The sequence below is a fragment of the Neophocaena asiaeorientalis genome, unplaced genomic scaffold, assembly GCF_003031525.2.
Source record: "Neophocaena asiaeorientalis asiaeorientalis breed wild unplaced genomic scaffold, Neophocaena_asiaeorientalis_V1.1 scaffold197, whole genome shotgun sequence".
Classification (NCBI taxonomy): Eukaryota; Metazoa; Chordata; class Mammalia; order Artiodactyla; family Phocoenidae; genus Neophocaena; species Neophocaena asiaeorientalis.
In genome coordinates, this window is record NW_020174703.1 from 6,743,554 (window position 1) to 6,766,135 (window position 22,582).

The 22,582-nt window shown below is 38.5% G+C and overlaps 1 protein-coding gene across 2 annotated transcripts in view; it reads right to left on the reverse strand.

Moving 5' to 3' along the window:
• Nucleotides 1-19,039: 19,039 nt before the first annotated feature.
• Nucleotides 19,040-22,582, reverse strand: part of ZBTB11 (zinc finger and BTB domain containing 11) — a 32,688-nt gene continuing 29,145 nt past the window's right edge. For both annotated transcript variants that reach the window (XM_024759220.1, XM_024759221.1), the window contains exons 9-11: nt 22,062-22,220; nt 21,777-21,952; nt 19,040-21,197 (exon numbers count right to left, since the gene is read on the reverse strand). In XM_024759220.1, coding sequence (XP_024614988.1) covers nt 20,680-21,197; nt 21,777-21,952; nt 22,062-22,220 — 853 coding nt within the window. In that variant the 3' untranslated portion in view covers nt 19,040-20,679. The remainder of the gene's footprint in view (nt 21,198-21,776; nt 21,953-22,061; nt 22,221-22,582) is intronic.

Here is a 22,582-nt window from a genome sequence, read left to right on the forward strand (position 1 = left end):
TCAGTGTTCTTATTTTCTGTTACACTTAATTGTTGCTGGGTTTGTTTTAAACAAAGAAGAGACAGATGTTATTGGTGCTCTTGCCCAGATTGTTGGCCAGAGTAATGGGAGATTTTAAATTGCTCTTTGGAGTCTACCTAACTTAGCACATAGTTCTAGAACATTACAGTGTCTCAGGTTAGAAAAAGACCTAATCCAAATCCTCCCTCTCCTCTACTGCCAAAGTATCATCTATTATGTGCTGTAGAAAATCCTGCTGAGGCATACCTTTGAAAATCCCTAAGTGTTAGAAGGTATTCTCTTACTTGTGTCTGCCATCCATTATCTCTAAATATTTTCTTAATGTTTATAATGCTGCTGCCCTATAGGTCAGGTGTGAGTAAATGAAAAGATTGAACTACATTTTAAAATTAAGGTTCATTTCTAGTTAGACTAATTACAAATGAAGGCTATGAATTTCAAATGTTTTTTTCTTAACGCTAATAATCAGGGTTAGCTTGATATACTGTGGAGGGATTGTTCAAGTTACTTCCCTGCTGAGATGAAGATACTTTTTAATTTTTTTTAACTTTTCATTTTGAAAAAATTTCAGACTCAAAACATTGCAAAAATATAGTGAAGTACTTCCATGTTCTTCAAATGGTAACATACAACCACAGGACAATTGTCAAAATCAGGGAATTAACATTATTAAAATATTATATCACCTTACACTATTATTCTACAGACCTTATTCAAATTTCACCATTTGCTCCACTAATGTCTCCGTAGTTGAAGATTCACTACATTATCACATATTGTTTAGTTGTCATCCCTCTTAAACCCCTTTAATCTGGGAATCTTCAGTGTTTGTCTATTATGACCTTAAACTTTTTGAAAAGTACAGGCCAATTATTTGTAGATCTCCCAATTTGGGATTTCCCTAATGTTTCCTCACAAATTCAGTTTATGCATTTTTGGCAAAAATAAGACAGAACGGATGTGTCTTCAGTATATCAGCAAGCACATGATGTCAATTTGTCCTCTTACTAGTGTGATGTTAATTTTGATCACTTGGTTAGGGTGGTATCTGCCAGATATATACAATGTCAAAGTTGTAAATTTTCTGTTTGTAATTAGTATCTTACGGGAAAATTCTTGTATCATGTTCTCATACTTTTGCCCACTAATTGGCAGACATTCATGGTTTTTGTTTTTTGGGTGTTTCCCCCATGGTTCTTTACTGAAACAATTGTTAGTGTAGGATTTGCCGAATGATGATTTTTCTATTTTCATCTTCTATTTTTTGTAGTTCAAATTCTGTGAGGAAATTTCCTTCTCCATTCTTTATTCAATTTTGTATTGATAATGGGCCTGTGTATTCTTATGTTATTCTATAGGTTATAATGCACTACTATCATACATTTTGTTACTCAAAATGTCCCAGATCTGCCCACACAAACCCCTCCCCATTGACCCTTGTGTCTTTTTGACATGTCCCCATTCTTTTTTTTTAATACATCTTTAATTTCTGGCACCAGAAGATATTCTGGACTCATCTCATATTTTCTCTTCTTTAACCCTGCAATCAGTGATTTCTCTTAAGCATCCATGGTTCCTTTTAGAATCAAAATCTGCACTAAGTGTACTCATTGGTTCTGAAGTGTCATTGCTTCTAGCCTACTTGACAGAGCTAGAATATGTATGTATATACATCTATATCAATTTCTAGCTCTATATGTGTGTGTGTGTGTATGTATGTGTATACTGTATGTATCTCCATGAGTTCATATAGATACTTCCATTACCAGACCAACACCAGATACATTCTAGTCTTCCTCCTTTCTCTACTTACTACTCTTGTCCAACAGTAAGAAATCTGACTATGTATAATCTGTTCACTTATTTGCTTAATTTCTAGAATACACATAAAGTTTCAGAATTAACTCATATATTTCCCTATGAAAAACTAACCAGAGTGCAGTATTTGTATGTAGTTCCTTTCCTTTTTAGTCTTAAGAGTACATAATCAAAATACTATTTTACAAAGTTATGTAGGTTAGTTCTTTGCTCCCCCTTTCAGTATGATTGTGTTACTCATTTGTAATGCAGTTTGGTTTTGTTTGTGTTTCATAATGAATTACTGCTCATTGTTAATTTTTTTTGCATGTGATAGCATAGGTCTAAAAGTTGGAACTATACAAAAAGTGTAACTCCTCCCTATTTCTGCCTCATTCTCTTCCTCCTCTCCTTTCTATCCTGTTTACACCTATTCCCTATAGGTAATCCATCTCTGGTTTCTGGTTTATCCTTCCTGTGTTTCCTTTTAAATCAATGAATAGATGGGTGTTTATTATTTCTCCTTTTATCTTACATGAAATGTAATATACTACAGTTATTCTTTTATCCTTTTTTTTTTCTTCACTTTATAGTATACCCTGGAAACTATACCAGTTCATGGAGATCTTTCTCAAAAAAATTTTTAACAGCTACATAGTACTCCATTGTGTGAATATACCATAGTCAATGCAATTACTCTTACTTGTATGGGCATTTAGGTCATTTCCAATGTTTTGCCATTACAATACTGTAATCGAATAACCTGTGCAGGTGTATTTTCTCGTTGGAGTGTATCTTCCTTCAGGTAAATTCCCAGAAGTAGGATGCTGGGTCAAAATATAAGTGCATATCTACTCTTATTAGATATTGCCAAATTCTCCTACAAAAGGATTGTACCAGTTTGTTTTCCCACCAAAAATATATGAATGCCTTTTCCCACAGCCTTGCCAGCAGAATGTGTTTGTCATGCTTTTTAATTTTTGCCATATCTGATAGGTTTAAAAAAACGGCATGAGACTTCCCTGGTGGCGCGGTGGTTAAGAATCCGCCTGCTAATGCAGGGGACACAGGTTCGAGCCCTGGTCCGGGAAGATCCCACATGCCGCGAAGCAACTAAGCCTGTGTGCCACAACTACTGAGCCTGCGCTCTGGAGCCCGTGAGCCACAACTGCTGAGCCCACGTGCCACAATTGCTGAAGCCTGTGTGCCTAGAGCCCACGCTCCGCAACAAGAGAAGCCACCGCAATGAGAAGCCCCCGCACCGCAACCAAGAGTAGCCCCTGCTCGCCACAACTAGAGAAAGCCCACGTGCAGCAACGAAGACCCAACACAGCCATAAATTAATTAATTTTAAAAAAAGGCATGTTAGAATAGTTTTAATTTGCATCTCTCTAGCTATGAGTGAGGTTGAATATCTTTTCATATGTTTAAGGACCATTTGAATATCTTTATGAATAGTCTGTTTATTTCATTCCCACTTTACTATTGGGTTTTTGGTCCTTTCTCAAATTTTAAGAATTTGTCATATATTAACTCTTTATACATATGTTATAAATAGTTTATCCTAATTATTAATTGTCTTTCGGCTTTGATTATGGTGTTCTTTGTAATACAAAAAGCTTCCTTTTTTTGTAATGTAGTGAATTTTATTCATCTCTGTTGCCTTTCAGTTTTGTTAATAGTTAGAAAGCCTTTCTCTATACTGAGGTTAAAGATAAATTCACCCTTGTTTTTCTAGTGCTTGTATTGTTTCATTTTCAAATTTAAACAGACTCCTGATCCATTTGGTATATATACTTGTGCATTTGTGAGATCAAGATCTAATTTTTAGTTAACACATCTGTATGATATTAAGCCATCCTAATAGGAAGCAGTCTGCTTTTGTGTTTTGGGGGAGTGTTAAATTTTTTCTCATGGGTTTTGCCTATTTCTTGTTAAGCTTCTTCCTAAATATTTAATCATCTTTGTTGCTATTGAAATGAGGTTTTCTCTATCATTTTGTGCTGGTTATTGTTTTAAGATATGAAGACAATTTTCTGTATGTTAATTCTGTGTCTTGCTATCTTACTAAACTCCTTATTGTTTGAGTTTTATCATCGATTCTCAAGAATTTCCCAGGTGTACCATCATATCACCTGCAAATAGAGATGGCTTTACTTTATCAATTTTTGTGCCTCAATTTATTTTCTTGTCTAATTGCATTGCTTAATACCACTAATACAGTATTGAATAGTAGTAGAATAAATGGGTATCCTTGTCTTTTTCTCAGTGGAAATATCTCCAGCATTTTACTATTAAATAAGATCCTGGCTTTAGGACTACATATTTTATCATGTTAAAAATATCCATCAATTCCTAATTTTCTTAAGTACTTTTATCAGAAATAGGTGTTGAATTTTGCTGAAAGCTCTTTCAGCATTTTATCAATGAGGGGAAACTGTAATATATAGAATTAACATGAGAACTCTCCGGTGTAGTAGAAGTAGCAACTGCAGGAAGAAACCACCACCCGCAGGGCTAAGGGAATAAGTGAACAAGCAAAAGACAACATCTTAGAGGAGGGGCCCAGAGGCTGAAATTCAGATCTTTGAGGAGGTACAGCTGCTGGCTGCAGGGAAGAACAGCACACCAAGCTGCCCATCACCACACTGAAGACAAATTTTGGAAATTTCTTATTCAACTTGTTCATGAAAAGTCCCTGGCGATTTGTAGCCCTTTACCCCCACAAGAATCCATTGTTAGTTAGCAATAATTATTGGTTTTAGTTTTTCACATTTTACTTCTTTTCATTTTCCTATACTTTCCAAATTTCCTACATTGATCCTACATTACTTTGATAATTGGAGAACTGAGTGGGGAGTAGAGGTATCTCTAAGGCAAATTAGCTGTCATGCTAGGGCTTCAGATACATGAGAACTTTTTCAGACCAAAGACCTTGGGCTACATCGCAATAGACACCCACTTAATTATTGCACATGGACATAGAACTCTTATTCACGTCTTGTACTTTTAAAATATAATACAAATGTGCTGTTACAAATATTTTTGGGGTTTTTTCTAAGTATAAGTCCTCTTTGGGAGCATTTTATCTGTGATATCCTTTGAATTTACATTGCTTAGTATTTAGGGGAAAAAAACTGTTGTGTACTATGTAAAATATCAAGGATGAGTACTATAACTTTACTGCAAGAAGAGTTACCTCTGAATGCTGGTGCATCTATATCACTGATTGGTATGTCATCCAAATACACCACAAATGAATTTCACTCAGAATCCAGCATTGTCCTGATCTCATGCTAGTCACACACCTGGAGTTACTTATTTTATATCTGCTTTTAGAATTCCATGATTAAACCACAGTTGATGTAAAACTTGGTTAGATCAATAGAAACTATGAATTTACCCATGTAACCATGACTGAAAATAAAGTTTCTAAGTATTTATGGAATATATATTATATCCTGACTAAGGAAAAGAGATCAAAACAAGTAGCAGGACACTTACATCAAGTACTGCAAAGAAAGTAACATGGAAAGGAAGTAGGTACTAATTAGATGATAAAATACTTGCAAATCATTAAAGCAAATCTAACTGAAGATGCAATTGAGAATGGAAAGGTGTACATGTGGGGAGGGGGGTATATAAGAACACTTTACTTTTCCACTTAGTTTTGCTATGAACCTAAAACTGCTCTTTAAAAAAATTAAGTTTTCTTTAAAAAAAAAAAAAACAAGATGTGAGCAGTGGTTTGACTCAGATTCACAAGGTATGTCTCTTAACCCATAAATATAAATAATACTGAGTTGGATACAAAACTCCCCAGATATTCTAACAACACTGTCGTAATGCTTGTGTTAATATTAATCTGTGTATAGACAGTTACATACATAACCATACCAGAAAGTTTCCCAAAACAGGATTTAAGTGTAGTTATATTCTCAAAGGGCCACTTTGAAATGAAAATGTCCCTTTCCCAGGTAATTATAAACAGGTGTTTCTTCTCATTCTATCTCATTTGAATTCTACAGTGGGCACTGACTATGAGATGCTCCAAGGAAGAAAACTGGGTATCTTAAGTATGAATTTTACTACAGTCCTTGCTTTCTCCAGTAGAGGAACTTAAGAAGCAGCTGCTGTTCTGTGCCAACTTTTTATTTTTTTAATATTTTTTTATTTTATTTTATTTTATTATTCTTTATTTTTTGGGCTGCATCGGGTCTTAGTTGCGGCACGCAGGATCTCCATTGAGGCATGCAGGATCTTTTTTTTCGTTGTCAGCACTCAGCCTTCTCTCTAGTTGTGGCACGTTGGCTCTGTAGTTTGCTGCACACAGGTTCTCTCATTGAGGTGCGGGAGCTCAGTTGTTGTGGCGCACACGGGCTTAGTTGCCCCTCGGCATGTGGGATCTTAGTTCCCTGACCAAGGATTGAACCCACGTCCCTTGCGTTGGAAGGCAGATTCTTTACCACTGGACCACCAGGGAAGTCTGCTGTGCCAACCCTTAAAATAAGGGCTGCTGGTAGTGCCACCATGTTGAAATGGAGAAAGATTTTGATAACAGTGATCTCTTTTCACATACAGAGTTAGTTACTTTCATTCCTATTGTCATTTCCTTGCTATGGACATAGAGTCATTAGAAAACTAGGAAGCTTCAAGATTAAGAGCAATTTCAGATATTAATCTGGAAGTAATGTGTGTAAGGCAGAAAGGAAAACAGGGCCAGCATGGGAGCTAGGAAACCAAGATAATGGTAATACACTACATGCATGAGTTTATAAAATCTTAGAGTAATATGTTAACATTAATTAGCGGTAATGTAATAGAAGTAACAGATCAGAGACATTGCTAAGGAATTCAGTGGTTGATAAATGATAGAAGAAATGGAAGCATCCAGGTGACTAAAGGTCTGGACCTAGGTACCTAGGAGAATGGTAGATGTTAAAGAGGAAAAAAATTGACAAATATATACAGGATAACTTTTAAAGTTTAAGAAAAACCTCCAGCCAGAATTTAGGAAAGCAGATGATGACAGAAAATCCACAGAGGGTTTTCAAGGGGAAATGGGGTCAACATGAGGCCTAATTGTATTGGGTACCATTGGTGTGGGAGTTGATAAATCTGCCTCTTTTTTCTGTTTTCACATCTGTTGAAAAGGTTGATATGTATCTGAACTTACACAGCCTACAGCTCATGCATGAAGTGGATGCCTGTGAAGTAGAAGACATTGTGCGAAGAACTTTAATGTGATGTCTAGGCTAACTACTAAAATAATAGTTCAAAGAATACATAACTCACAAGCTAACGGGAGGAGGGGAATGGAGTGTTTTAAAAAGGCAGAAAAGTAGGTACTTCCCTGGTGGTCCAGTGGGTAAGACTCCACGCTCCCAATGCAAGTGGGCCCGGGTTCGATCCCTGGTCTAGGAACTAGATCCCAAATGCATGCTGCAACTAAGAAGCTTGCATGCCACAACTAAAGATCCTGCATTCCACAACTAAGACCTGGTGCAGCCAAAATAAATAAATAAATACTTTCGTAAAAATAAGTAAAAATAAAACATAAAAAGGCAGAAAAGGAAAAGAAATGTAGAACAGGCAGGACCGAAAACAAAGCAAACTAAAATGGCAGATTTATATGCAAATATGTCAGTAATTATGTCATGTTTTATAACTGGACTAAATATTCCCATGAAAAGACAAAGATTAGTGGCCTGGACCTTTTTTTAATAAAGACAACCATAGGGAATTCCCTGGTGGTCCAGTGGTTAGGACTCCATGCTTCCACTGCAGGTGGCAAGGGTCCTATCCCTGGTCAGGGAGCTAAGATCCTGCATGCTGCATGGAGTGGCCAAAAAAAGAAAAAAGACAACCGTATACTGTTTACAACAGACATACCTTAAGTATGAGGATATGAACAGGTTGACAGCAATAGGATGGTAAAATGTACCACATGAATACCAAAAAAACTGATGTCGCTCTTTTAATTTCTGTCAAAAAAGACTTAAATCCAGGAGCATTACCAGAGGCACTTTACTTTATCCTTTCATAATGATAAAAGGTTCAACTCACCAGGAAAACAATTCTATACAATATGCAACTAATAATAGCTTCAAGCTGTATAAAGCAAAAATTGCCAGAATTAAAAGCAGAAGAAATAGCAAATCCACATTCATACAGAGATATTAATTAATTTATTTATTTTTGGCTGCCTTAGGTCTTGATTGCTGCGCACAGGCTTTCTCTAGTTGCAGCGAGCGGGAGCTACTCTTTATTATGGTGCACGAGCCTCTCATTGCTGTGGCTTCTCTTGTTGCAGAGCACAGGCTCCAGGCGCGTGGGCTTTAGTAGTTGTGGCATGTAGGCTCAGTAGTTGTGGCTTGTGGGCTCTAGAGTACAGGCTCAGTGATGTGGTACATGGGCTTAGCTGCTCCGCGGCATGTGGGATCTTCCCGGACCAGGGCTCGAACCCGTGTCCCCTGCATTGGCAGGCGGATTCTTAACCACTGTGCCACCAGGGAAGTCCCCATCCATTTACTTTTAATCTAGTTGTATCTCTGAATCTAAAGTGTGTCTCCTGTAGACAGCATACAGTTGGATCATGGTTTTATTTTTTTTTTAATCCTGCCTGACAACCTCTGCCTTTTGATTGGATTGTTCAGTCTATTTGCATTTAATGATTTTTGTATGCCATTTTACTTTTTTTTCTTTTTTTATATGTATTTATTTACTTATTTATTTACTTATTTTTGGCTGCGTTGGGTCTTCGCTGCTGTATGTGGGCTTTCTCTAGTTGCGGTGAGTGGCGGCTGCTCTTCGTTGCGGTGCACAGGCTTCTCATTGCAGTGGCTTCTCTCGTTGTGGAGCACGGGCTCTAGGCGCGCGGGCTTCAGTAGTTGTGGCTCACGAGTTCAGTAGCTGTGGTTCACAGACTCTAGAGTGCAGGCTCAGTAGTTGTGGCGCACGGGCTTAGTTGCTCCGCGGCATGTAGGATCTTCCTGGACCAGGGATCAAACCCGTGTCACCTGCATTGGCAGGTGGATTCTTAACCACTGCGCCACCAGGGAAGACCCTCACTTTTGTTTTCTATATGTCGGTTTTTTGTTTGTTTGTTTGTTCCTCTATTCCTCCCTTACTGCTTTCTTTTGTATTGAGTGAATATTTTCTAATGTAGCATTTTAATTTCTTTAATGATTTTTTCTTTTTTGTTTTTAGTGATTGCTCTAGGGTTTACCATATACACTTTAACTTATCAGAATGAGCTTCAGATTTATACTGGCTTAGTTTGTTATATATAGAAACGTTAATCCTGTATAGCTCTACTCTGTTCCCTTGTCCCCCTTTCTGTGGTCCTGTTACACCTGTTACATCTATTAATGTTACAACCCCGACAATACATTAATATAATTATTACTTTACCATCTACAGCCACTCCCTTATCCAATACCTTTTTGCTCTTACCTCCTTTGTGTTGTTATTGGCATATATCTTACACATATATTACATTTCTATATGTTATTGTCTCGGTAATACATTCTACACATTACTTTATACAACTGCTTGTTAAATCAATTAAGGGAATAAAGGAGAATAATTGTGCATACAACCTGCTATAATTTCAGAACTACCAGACTTCCCTCGTGGTGCAGTGGTTAAGAATCTGCCTGCCAGTGCAGGGGACACGGGTTCGAGCCCTGGTCCAGGAAGATCCCACATGCTGCGGAGCAGCTAAGCCTGTGCACCGCAACCAATGAGCCTGCTCTCTAGAGCCCACGAGCCACAACTACTAAGCCCACATGCCACAACTACTGAAGCCCACGCACCTAGAGCCCGCGAGCCACAACTACTGAGCCCGCGTGCCTAGAGCCCGTGCTCTGCAAGAAGAGAAGCCACCACAATGAGAAGCCCATGCACCACAACAAAGACCCAACGCAGCAAAAAATAAATAAATTGATTTTTAAAAATTTCATAACTACCTTTACTGGTGCTCTTTGTTCTTTTATGTGAATCTGAATTACCATCTGAGTTCAGTTGCTTTTGGCCTAAAGAATTTCCTGTAAGTATTTCTTATAAAGTCAGGTCTGTCAGCAACAAATTCTCTCAGTTTTTGTTCATCTGGTAAAGTAACCTCACTTTGGAAACATAGCTTCTCTGGATGTAAGGTTCTCGGTATACAGTTTATTCCTTTGAGTACTTTGAATAAGTTATCTCACTGCTTCTGTCTTCTGTTGTTCTGCTGAGATGTCATCTGTTATTGGGGTGCCTTTGTAAGTGACAAGTTGTTTTTCTCTTGCTGCTTTTACAGTTTTCTCCTTGTCTTTGACTTTCAGCATTTTTAGTATGATGAGTCTGTTTGTGGATCTCTTTATGTTTATCCTTTTTTTTGGGCTGCGCTGCACAGCCTGGTGGATTAGTTCCCCAAACAGTGATTGAACCCGAGCCCCCTGCAGTGGAAGCGTGGAGTCCTAACCACTGGACTGCAAGGGAAGTCCCCTCTTTCTGTTTATTCTGATTTGAGTTCATTAAGCTTCCTGGATGTGTAGGTTATTATTTTTCAATAAATGTTGGAAGTTTTCAATTATTATTTCTTCAAAAAAAATTTTTTTCTGCTTCTTTCTTCTCTCCTTCTAGTACTCCTATTATGTATATATTAGTACATTTTATTATGTCCCACATTTCTCTGAGGCTCTTCATTTTCTTCATCGTTTTTCCTCTCTGTTCTTTGGTTTGCATGATCTCTGTCCATCTATCTTGAAGTTCCTTTCTTTTAGTTATTTTACTTTTCAACTCATTTTATTTGTTTCTTTTTTCCCTTTTTCTTTATTCTCTATTTGAGGTGATATATGTACACCTTCCTTTGCTTGTTTAGTCACTGTTGCTATGGACTGAATGTCTGTGTCTGCGCTACCCCCACCCCAACCCAAATTCATATGTTGAATCCCTAACTCCCAGTGTGCCTGTAGTTGGAGATGGGGCCTCAAAGGAAGTAACTACAGTTAAAGGAGATCATAAGGGTGAGGTCCTGATCAGATAGAATAACTCCTCATAAGATGAGATACCAGAATGTTCTCTCTAGAAGAGGTCCTGTGAGCACACAGCAAAATGGCGGCCACCTACAAGCCAAGAGAAGAGGACTCAGAACGAAACCTACCTTGCCAGCACCTTGATTTTGGACTTGCCAGTCTCCAGAACTGTGAGAAATAAATTTCTTTTGTTTAAGCCACCGGCCTGTGGTATTTTGTTATGACAGCCCAAACAGGCTAAGACAGTGGCTTTCTTTAGTTCTGTTTCTTTAAATCTGTCAGGTGGTTACTCTCACAGGCAGTTTCTGTTGCCTGCTTTTTCCCCAGTGTATGGGGAATATTTTCCTTCTTCTTTGCATACTTTGTAATTGTTTGTTGGAAACTAGACATTTTAGATAATATACTGTAGAAAGTCGGGGTACTGATCCCATGCCTCTCTCCCTTCCAAGGCTTGGTTATTGTTTTTTGCTTGTTTGTTTGTTTAGTGAATAGCTGGATTATTTTAGTGGTCTATTTTCCCTCCAATAGTCTAAGCCTCTGATTTTTCTCAGTACGCCAAGTCACCTTGGGATGACAATTATTTTAGTACTGTTCTCTTCCTCTGTTTCCATGATCACATGAGCTGTTAAACTCCATTAATTGCTGGCTAATTGCTCATTTGTTTTGAATAATACCCTGGGATTACATTATTAGAGAAATAATTTGGTGTTCAAACAAGCTAATCCAGTCAAACTCTGGTTTCTTTGCAATAATAATTTCCTTTTAAAAAATATTTATTTATTTATTGACTGGGTCGGGTCTTATTTGTGGCACGAGGGCTCTTCATTGCGGTGTGCAGGATTCTCTCTAGTGTGGTGCGTGGGCTCTCTAGATGTGGCCCATGGGCTCAGTGGTTGCGGTGCGTGGGCTTCTCTCTAGTTGTGGTGCACAGGCTCTAGAGCACGTGGGCTCTCTAGATGTGGCTCAGTAGTTGCGGTGCATGAGCTTAGCTGCCCTGCATCATGTGGGATCTTAGTTCCCCGACCAGGGATCAAACATGCGTCCCCTGCATTGTAAGACAGATTCTTACCCATTGGACCACCAGGGAAGTCCCTGCAATAATAATTTCTGAGGTCAGTGTTTGATATTCATTCTGATTCCAAGAGGGTTCCCCTCAGCTGTCTTTTTCCCTAGTTCTCTCCTACAAACCAGCAGGCCTACAGTTTATCCTATATCTTGAATCTCCTCTCAATTGCTTCTTGCCTTAACCGCCACTGTGCTTGAGAGGACCCCTTAGGCCTCAATATCCTCAGACTCAGTTGCAAATGCAGTTAGCCCTTTGGGAAGAGATTAGGAGCTTTCGACAGTCTGCTTCTACTTCCAGGCAAAGTCTCTGCCAGGATTCTGGAACTGGAGGTGAAGACCGTGGCAAGTTTCTGAGTGACACCCCTTCTCTGTAAGCTGAGTTCTTGGCCAAGAGGTGGCTGCAGCCTGAGGTCTTCTCGGCCTTCCTCTCCTGTCACAGAACCACCAGTTCATGAACAGAGACAAGGGCGGGCAGGGCCTCTGCTTTCTCAGTTCACTTGGCCCAAAGTAGAACCTCTGTTCCACAGGTGGGGGCTGGGTGGAAGAAGGAACCCCCAGAGGTTCCTTCCTGGTTGAGAAGGAACCTCTCAACCACACTTGCTCAGGCCTTAGCAACAGGTACCTGGGAAAAGGATGAGAAAAACTGACAGCCTGGACTTCCTGGGAGGACCACCCTGCAACCGGGAGCTGATGGGAGAGGGAGCCTGGTATTCTAGGATGCAGCAGTCTGGCGTGGCGTTGCCACCTTACTGAGCTGAGACAGGGAAGGGAAGGTGTGGTCTTTGTTCAAATACCACAGGCACAGGGCTTCCCTGGTGGTGCAGTGGTTAAAACTCCATGCTTCCAATGCAGGGGGATCGGGTTCGATCCCTGGTCAGGGAACTAGATCCCACATGCATGCCACAACTAAGGAGCCCACCTGCCGCAACCAGGACCCGGTGCAACCAAATATAAATAAATATTTAAAAAAACACCGCAGACACTTTTTAAAAAATTTATTTTATTGAAGTATAGTTGATTTACAATGCTGTATTCATTTCTATTGCACAGCAAAGTGCTTCAGTTTTACATACATATATACATTCTTTTTCATGTTCTTTTCCATTCTGGTTTATTACAAGATATTGAATATAGTTCCCTGTGCTATACAGTAGGACCTTGTTGTTTATCCATCCTATATATACTATCCCTAACTACCACTCTCCCTCCTCCACCTCTCCTCCCCCTTGGCAACCACAAGTCTGTTCTCGATGTCTGTGAGTCTTTTTCTGTTTCGTAGATAAGTTCATTTGTGTCATATTTTAATTCCACATATAAGTGATATCATATGCAAATACCACAGACTCTTGCCTTTCTTAATGAATTCTCATAGATTCTTCTTGAATAGATGTTCCTCATTTGCTGTTTGCCCTTAGGACTATTTACAGACCCCTTAAATGGTTGTTTTTGTTTTCACAATTTTACAGTTTCGTTGGGAAACATATCAGCAGAGTACCTCATCTGTCGTATCAGAAGTCAATCCTCCAACTCATTTAAAAGATAATTTTATCTTGAAACAATCTCAAGCTTACAGAAAAATTACAAGTAGAATAATTTTTGAGACATTTGAGAGTAACTTATCAACCTGATGCCATATCACATCTGAATTAAGTATTCTTATAAATAGGCACATTCTTTTACATAACTGCATACAGTCAGGAAATTAACATTGATAGGATACCACCATCTAATCTTTTTACCGCTTTCAAGTTTCACCAATTGCCTTACAGCAAAATAATCTGGTTCAGAATCATGTACTGCATTGTTGTCATGTCTGGTTAGTCACCTTTAGTCTGGTACAGTTCTTCAGTCTTTGTGTGTGTGGGTGTGTGTGTGACCTTGACACTTGAATATCATAGGCCAGTTACTTGGTAGAATATCCCTCAATTTGGGATTGTCTAATGCTTCCTCATGATTAAAGTTACGCATTTTTGACAGAAATATCACATGATGTTATATTCTTCGAATTGCATTCTATATAAGTGGTACACAATTTTGATTTATCCTATTACTGACCATGATCACTCTGATTACTTGATTAAGGTGTCTGTCAGACTTCTCCCCCATGAAGTTTCTCTTTTCTCCTTTGTAATATATTTTTTATAAGCTAATGTATTTTATTTAGACCTCCAAATAGCTTTTTTTTTTAAGAATTATTGAGGTATAATTTACATAAAACTCACCCATTTTAAGTGTACATTTTTTTTCACAACTCACACACACACACTGTATTTTATTTTTACAAGAGATAAATGAACTGACACCAAGCATTGTAAATGGATGACCACAACAAAAGCAACAATGATTGCAATTACCAAACACGAAACACACTCACACTATGTCATAATATTGACATTCAGTCCAGGAATCCTCCACTGTAACAGCTCCTTCTCCTTTGTAATATTAATAAGTATTTTGTGGGGGGAACTATGGAAATGTCCTGCTCCTCTTCAACTTTACGATTTATTCCTTTTTAAAAAATATTTATTTATTTATTTGGTTGCGCTGGATCTCAGTTGCAGCAGGCAGGCTCCTTAGTTGTAGCATGCAAACTCTTGGTTGCGGCAGGTATGTGGGACCTACTTCTGTGACCAGGGATCGAACGCGGGTCCCCTGCATTGGGAGCAGAGTCTTATCCACTGCGCCACCAGGGAAGTCCCTCAATTTATTCTTTCATTTATTTGTATTACTGTTTGTGAAGAAAAGATTAATATAGCAGGTCTGAGCCTGCTACCTTAAAGAGTCCTGCTAGGAGGACTGTTAAGGCCAAAGTTTGACCTTTGGCTGGCAATTGGAAACTTGACTGGTAAACAGTTCCCTACACCGATACAAAACCTTTCCTAAAAAGTGTGGCTCTCTGTGCTTAAACTCCTTATGCAAACAATGTGGTTTACACTGAACAACTGCTTTCCTTCCCGGAGTCTGGAATTTTGGAATGTGCTATGCAGAGGGTGCCTATGTGACCAGCACCAGTAAAAACTTTGGGTTCTGAATCTCTAGTGAGCCTGCTGATAGATAACACTCCACACGTGTGTTGTCACAACTCATTGCTGGAGGAATTAAGCATGGCTCCACTGGGGTTCTTGGAAACTTACGCTTGTTTCCTCTGGACTTTGCCTTTTCCCTTCACTGATTTTGTCTTATATCCATTCTCAGTAATAAATCATAGCCATGAGTGTGTGTATTTGCTGGTTCCTGTGAGTGCTTTTAGTGAATCACTGAACCTGGGGGTGGTTTTAAGGACTCCTGATAGTGGGCTTATGGTTTCCTATTTTCTTTGATGGTGTATAATCTGTTACTCTCACTATTATTATGCTCACTCGATTTGCCATGATTTGGCCAGTACAAGTCCCTTCGAGGACTTCTGTGCCCTGTTGACATGTCCCCATCATTCTCTGAGCATCTAACTTGCTTTCTGACAGAAGATTTTCCAGACTCATTTTGTACTTTTCCTGACCCAGCCCTGAAATTAGCCATTTCCCCAAGAAGCCCTACTTTGTTCTATTGGGGAATGGCTTTTAGAAACCAATACTTAGTACTAGGTGTGATCATTTCTGGTGGGTATCACTGCTCCCAGGCCATCTCAATAAACAACTAGAGAATACATGCGTGTATACACAAACACATATATACATATACACACATTTACATAGCATTTGTGTCTGACAACTACCAGTTTAACCAATACTTCACATTTCATCATCTCCTTTTCTACCTTTGCTACGCCCTTCTCCGACAGCAAAAATGCTGGCTTTCAGTATCTTTAGTGTTTACGTATTTCATCCTCTCTATATAACCAATCTCCCATTGCCTAGGTTGCCTTAACCTCCCACATGGACATCACCCCCTCTAACCCCCCTTGATCTCTGACACTCCGATTCAGACCAATCCTCTACGTGGATGGAATGTTTCAGCACCAATTCTCTGACAGCCGGGTGTCCTACAATTCAATTCTGACATTACTACCCAGAGTTAGCACATACCCCATGAGTTAAGGCCTCAATTCCACAAGACTGCACCCACTTCAGACGTTAACAGCAGGTCTTGGATATCCCCAAACCACCCGCAACTCTGCCTGCCCAACTATAAATTTAGGGGTTTCTATGGAGCCCCCCCTTTGATAATTCACTAGAACAACTCACAGAGCTCACTTAAAGCGCTATAGTTACAATTACAATTTTATTATAAAGGATACAACTCAGGGATAGCCAAGTGGAAGAGACCCATAGGGCAACGTCTGGGAGGGAGGGGTGCTGGAGCTTCTGTTCCTGTGGAGTTGGAGTGTGCCACCCACCCAGTACATCAATATGCTCGCCAACCAGGAAGCTCTCTGAGCCTCTTCAAGTTTTTGTTGAAGTTGCATTATATACAGTGCATAATTGGGTAAATTAATGAATTAATGGCCATAGTGAGTGAACTCAGTCTTCAGCTTCTCTCCCCTCCCTTGGAGGTCAGGGGGTGGGGCAGAAAGTTTCAACCCTTTAATCACATGGTTGTTTTTTTTCTGGCAATAAGCCCCCATCGTGAAGCCATCTAGCCCACCATGTGAATCTCAGATTTTCACTGAGACTGGAAAAAGACAAAGATGGCAAACACAACAGTTATTTAATATTGTACTAGAAGTCCTTGCAGAGCGCTAAGTAATAAGACCAACAGTACTTGGCAAGCATGTGAAGCAACCAGCACTGCTGGGTGTAAAATGGCACAGTTTCTTCGGAAAATATTTTGATATTATCTGCTTAAGTTGAACATCCACAAATCCAAATGACTCAAATTCCACTCTTAGTTATGGACGCAACAGAAATGCATGTTCATATATATACCAAGAGGATAAAAATGGGCCTTGCAGCATTCTTCATAACCCCAAACTGAAAATAACCCAAACATCTAACAGTGGTAGAAAGGTAAAGTTGTGGTATATTCACAGAAAGTAATGTTTTTTGTAGAGCACACAGAACACAGTAAGAATTCAAATGAGCACAATAAATCCAATCAACAAGATAAGGAAAGAATGGAAAAGAGAGGCAGGAATAAGCACCTATGAAGAACTAAGTGGAAATGCTAGTATAAGAAATATAAATTTTAAAATGAATTCAATAGATAACTCAATTAAAAAAACAGTTAAAGATGAAGTTGAGCAACTCCCAGAAGGTTATCAGGAATGGAAAAAAAGGAGAGAATGAGACAGGTATTGAGGGTAGAAACAAAACCTTCTCTTAGAAATAAAGAAGTAACCAGAGGAGGAAAATATTTAAAGAAACGACACTATTTATCTTCCAGGATTTGGAAAATACTAAAATACCTATACATCTCTGCTAAAGCAAACTCCTTTGAAATCATAGTGGGACTTCCCTGGTGGTCCAGTGGTTAAGACTCCACGCTCCCAGTGCAGGGGGCCTGGGTTCAATCCCTGGTCAGGGAACTAGATCCTGCATGCATGCTGCAACTAAGAGCCCGCAGGCTGCAACCAAGACCTGGCGCAGCCAAATAAATAAAAACTAAAAAAAAAAAGAAAATCGTAGTACTAAGACTTTAAGAAATGGAATGTCCTAGGGTCCCCAAATCAGAGGAAACTGAGTTGAAACTGTAGTAGCCTTGTGATAGATGGGACTGCCAGTTTCAAAGGCACTGGCTTTTGAAAGCCCAAAGGTGACAAGAGATCAGGATTTAGGTCCACAGAGATCGGAACTAAGAATTCCACACAAAGCTGGGTTGGAACCGCTGAAGAGCTACACCTTCAGTGAAAGAACAAGCCAGAAAAAAACTCCATTCACCAACCCAGGCAAAGATATTTGTCTGTCCCAGACTGGGCACGAGGTGGGCAAACAGCCTCCCTTTAAGATTTAGAACAATGACCTTGTTCTCACACTGGTCTAAAGTTCAAATTTACACTTGCTGGTCTAGGAAACCAGAGTTTGAGAAATTAATATGAAAATAGTGCCTAGCCATTGATACTCTTGGAACAATCTAACAAAAGCAAACATAAAACTGATCTGGGAGGACCCTTTTTCAACGTAGGCAGGTGGCACAGGATTCCAAAGATAAGGCCCTACTGGAGATGCGCTTATACTCTAACATTTATAAAACTCTGGAGAAATCCAATAAACAGCAGTACTCAACTTCAAAACTTCAGATAATAGACTATAAGACTGGTATATTTAAAATAATTAAACAAGTTATCTTTGCATCTTTGCTCTAAGCCTTTACAAACTATAACTATAAATTTATAAGATCAGGGGAGACAAAGACTCTTTTTGTTTATTTTCCAAACAGATGTAAAACCCCTGTTTAGGAACCTCCATGAAGATTATAGGTTTAAATTTCCTGATTCAATTATGAGTGGGAAGCATCATGCAGTTTATATCAAAGCTATTTTTTTAAAAAAAGACAAGACACTGAAGGTCTGGATTAACTCTAAATTTACCAGTTTAGGTAACCTTGTGAAATTATGTAAACAGCCAATGGCTTTTAATAAAACAGCAGTAACAAGCAGATTTAATCAGGAAGTCATCTGACAACAACAAATCAATGTGTGCTTCTAAAAATGAATTATTATAAACTAAATAGAGAATTTTCCCCATGGAAATATAAAACTGAATTTTTGGAACCTTAACACTTATTTCTACACGTAATTTATGTAATTCTCTAAACACATTTAAATTATCCAAAGATGGCGGTTAATTGTACTACTTTTAATTTTGTGGTAAGATTAAGTGTAATAAGTCTTAATAGTATTATGTATTCTGTCAATGGTTATTTTTTAATGTGTTCAATTCTCCTCCCTTTTAAAAACGGATTAACTCGGACTTCCCTGGTGGCGCAGTGGTTGAGAGTCCGCCTGCCGATGCAGGGGACACGGGTTCGTGCCCCGGTCCGGGAAGATCCCACATGCCACAGAGCAGCTGGGCCCGTGAGCCATGGCCGCTGAGCCTGCGCGTCCGGAGCCTGTGCTCCACAACGGGAGAGGCCACAACAGTGAGAGGCCCACTTACCGCAAAACAAGCAAACAAACAAACGGATTAATTCAATAACATATCAAATAACAGCAACTGATTTATGAGCTGAAAATAGTGACAAGCTCAACTCCAAAGCTTATGCCTTAAACAAGATTCAACATCTTTTATTTACATATTTATGACATACATTAATGGGTCTTATACAATTAACTAGATCTAATAACAATGGTGACAAAGGAACATAAAGACACAATTCCAAATTTTTGTCAGGTTGAAATACATTTTCACTAACTGAAAGATAATGGTAAACAAGCAGCCATTATAAAGTTACAGACTGTATGTTAATCCACTTAAAATTGAAAGTCAGCCACACAGCTATCAAAACAATGGGAAATTTGCAAAAGCAAATATTACATATACAGGTACAATGCATGCATGGCATCACATTTATTCTTCATCTTTTAAGCCACTTTTAAAGTAAACTGGAGTACGCATCTTAATAATATATGTACATCAAGGCACATTCTTTTCTTGTGCTTTAGGAATGACTTACATGTGATCTGCTTGTATCTTAATTTTACAACTTATATTAGCTTCTAATACTTAGAAGTTTAATTTTAACAATTACAGCTTGAGTGGTAGTTTCCCAGGAGAGAAATGTGGCATCTCCCCGTGGCTATTTTGAAAAACGAGAAAACTGGATAGCTTAAAGAGGTGGGAATTTAAAAATCAAACACACAAGTTAATTTAACTTTCAGGCAACTTTTAAAAAGAATTTAATTTTAACAATTTGGTGGGCCATAATCAATTTCTTTAAGTAGTATACTGTAATGAGGGCTGAAGAATTTTCAATATTCTGAAATTACTTAACAATTACATGGTATCCACAGGACCGCTGTAGATGTCTATATTGCTATCCTACTTCTAAACTGCAGTTCAACAAAATTGAACAATTAAACATGATACAAAAGCTGCAAACATACCAAACCTAGTTTTAACTTTTTTCCCATTTATCATCTTATGTAATCAAGGAGAAATTTCCCATCAACAGTTTAATAACAATGTTCTTTGCTCATGGTCAATTTACTTGCCTTGAAGGATAGTAGAGTAAGGCTTTAATAGGCATTTCATGCATTTTAATGGCATTTAAAAAAATCAGCTATTCATTTAGGGGTTCCCCATATAGATTAAGTACACTGTGCAAACTTGATTACAACATGTAACTCATTAAGTGCTTTAAAATAAAGAATCCCTGACTTTATAAGGGGTTAAAATAAATAGTAAGTCAAGAATCACAGATCTGAAGCATTTTTAAAAATGTAATATACTTAAGCATCGCACTAAAACGTTTTATATTAGAATTTTTAAACCATAAACAAGGCAAATGAAATCACAGAACCTCTATATTTTGAGAATAAAAGAGAAGAAAAGCCAACTAGTACAGCCTTTTAAACTCAAAGTATATAATAATGTCAAAATGCAAATGAAACTGTACGGTTTTTAATTTATTTAGTACAGTTCTTTATAAACATTAATTCATAAAAAGTATACCATGATAATCCACTGCCATCAAACAGATTTGTTTTCAATTTCTTTACAGTAAATGGACTTTTCTACAGAACCCATTAGCCAGACAAACCGTTTAGAAATGTTAAAACACCACCAAAACAGCCCAGAGCCTTGACGTACAAACTCTAGGCAGACAGCCACATAGTACTGTAAACAAATGTTCTGTGAGTTCAGTTTATGTGAGATGTCCCTTCTGTTCATCTCCATTACTACATTCACTCTGTTTCTGAAATATGGGCCACCTCTACTTCAACAGTTTGAATAGCTTCTGCAACTTCAGACAGCTTCTGTCCTTGCTGTTGTGCTAACACATAGTTAACCACTTGCATAATACTTTGGTCAGAAAGTGTAGATACTGACGGACATTCTTCAGTAGCTGCAACAGCTTCGAGAGCTTCCATAGTTTCTCCTGTCACTACCACAGTTTCAAGTTCTTGAGGACCGCTGTTTTCTTGTTCCTGCATATCTGCTGTTAAGATGCTAACAGCATGCTCCACTTGAGTTCCTTGGTTATGAAACTGAAGGGTATCTTTTTCCAGCATAATTTTGCAAGGCACATAATCTCTGTGGAATTTAGTCATATGTTTACGGAGTGTTCGAGCATCTATGTAGGCTTCACTACATACCGGACAGACATAGGGCCGTTCACCTGTATGTGTTCTGACGTGGCGTTTTAGAGATCGGGCATCAGCCCAAGCTACTCCACATGTTAAGCACTCAAATGGCTTAACTCCTGTTAAAAAAAAAAGAAGAGAGGTGTATGTGTGGTGAGGTCCAAGTACCAAAATATATTACAGCTGCCTGATAAATAATGCTTTTTCTTTTAAGTACAGTAGCCCATAAATGTTTCTATCTTGACTATGGCGGTCTTTTATTTAGAACCAAATGGTTTCTCTTAGGATAAAGCAGATTCTGGATATAATCTCTCTGAAGATGTTCCTATTGATAGAAGTTGCTGAGAGACAATCCTGAGGTTCTGTGAATAGCCTCTTTTAGCCTTCACAGCAATCCTATAATCCTAGGATAAAAAACCAGAAACTTCAAGTAGTCCGTTCCAGCATAAAAATATTGATATACAATATTAAGCTCACTAAAACAGGAATCTATCTATCTCCACAACAATTAGGTAGTCAGGTTCAGGATCACCTCTATCACTTGAATAAATCTTCCACAACATGGGATTAATCTCTTATTAAGGAAAGCGAGATAATAGGCAAGAGGAATGGTAAAAGGAGAATCACTACTGGACTGGCTTTTATTCTACTGAAAGTTTATATATATATATATATAAAACTATATGAAGTATAGTTACCTCCATGGTTGTTCATGTGTCTCCTATACTCTCTCAGCTGAGTGAATTTTCTTCCACATTGTTCACACACCCGTTCCAGGTTTTGCTTTGCTCTTCCTTTTTTTCCATGGGTAGCTTTCTTTACATGCCTTCTGAACAATGCCTTTTCATAAAATTCTTTGCCACATATATTACACCTAAAATAAAGGAAAACCCCAAATTATTTTTTCCAAAGCACCAGAATCCATAATAATTAATCCAAGTACATTTATATCTCAAGTTTAGATCCTCCTCAGATTTACCCACCTGTAAGGCTCAGTGACAGAGTGAGACTTCACATGGGAATACCAATCTTTCTTCCAACTATAGCACTTATCACAAAATTGGCACTGGAATGGCTTCACACCAAGATGTTTGTTCATGTGCTGGCGAAGATCTCTAGCTTCAAAGAAACTTTTCTCACATCTGCAATAACAAAGTTCATTCACCCAACTGGATCATCTTATTCTTTTAAAAGAAGTTTCCAAGAACTCAGTATATTCTCGGGTTTCTAAAACTCCACAAGATGATCCCAATTTAAAACAAAAACAATTCTTACTATTCCAATCTTGCATCAAGGCTACAGGATCTTAAGTTCTTTTAGCTGCAGAGTACTAGGAACATTTTAGAAAGAATCCTGCACAGCTCCCAAGGGTTATCATAGGTGTTATTATTTTCTGTCTCCTCCTCAACCCCATCTGGTCTCCCCTTTTTACATCCCTTTTCACCCTCTCCCAGTCTCTGTCCATCTATTGGAAGTAGGCTGAACTCTCGACCATAAGGATGGA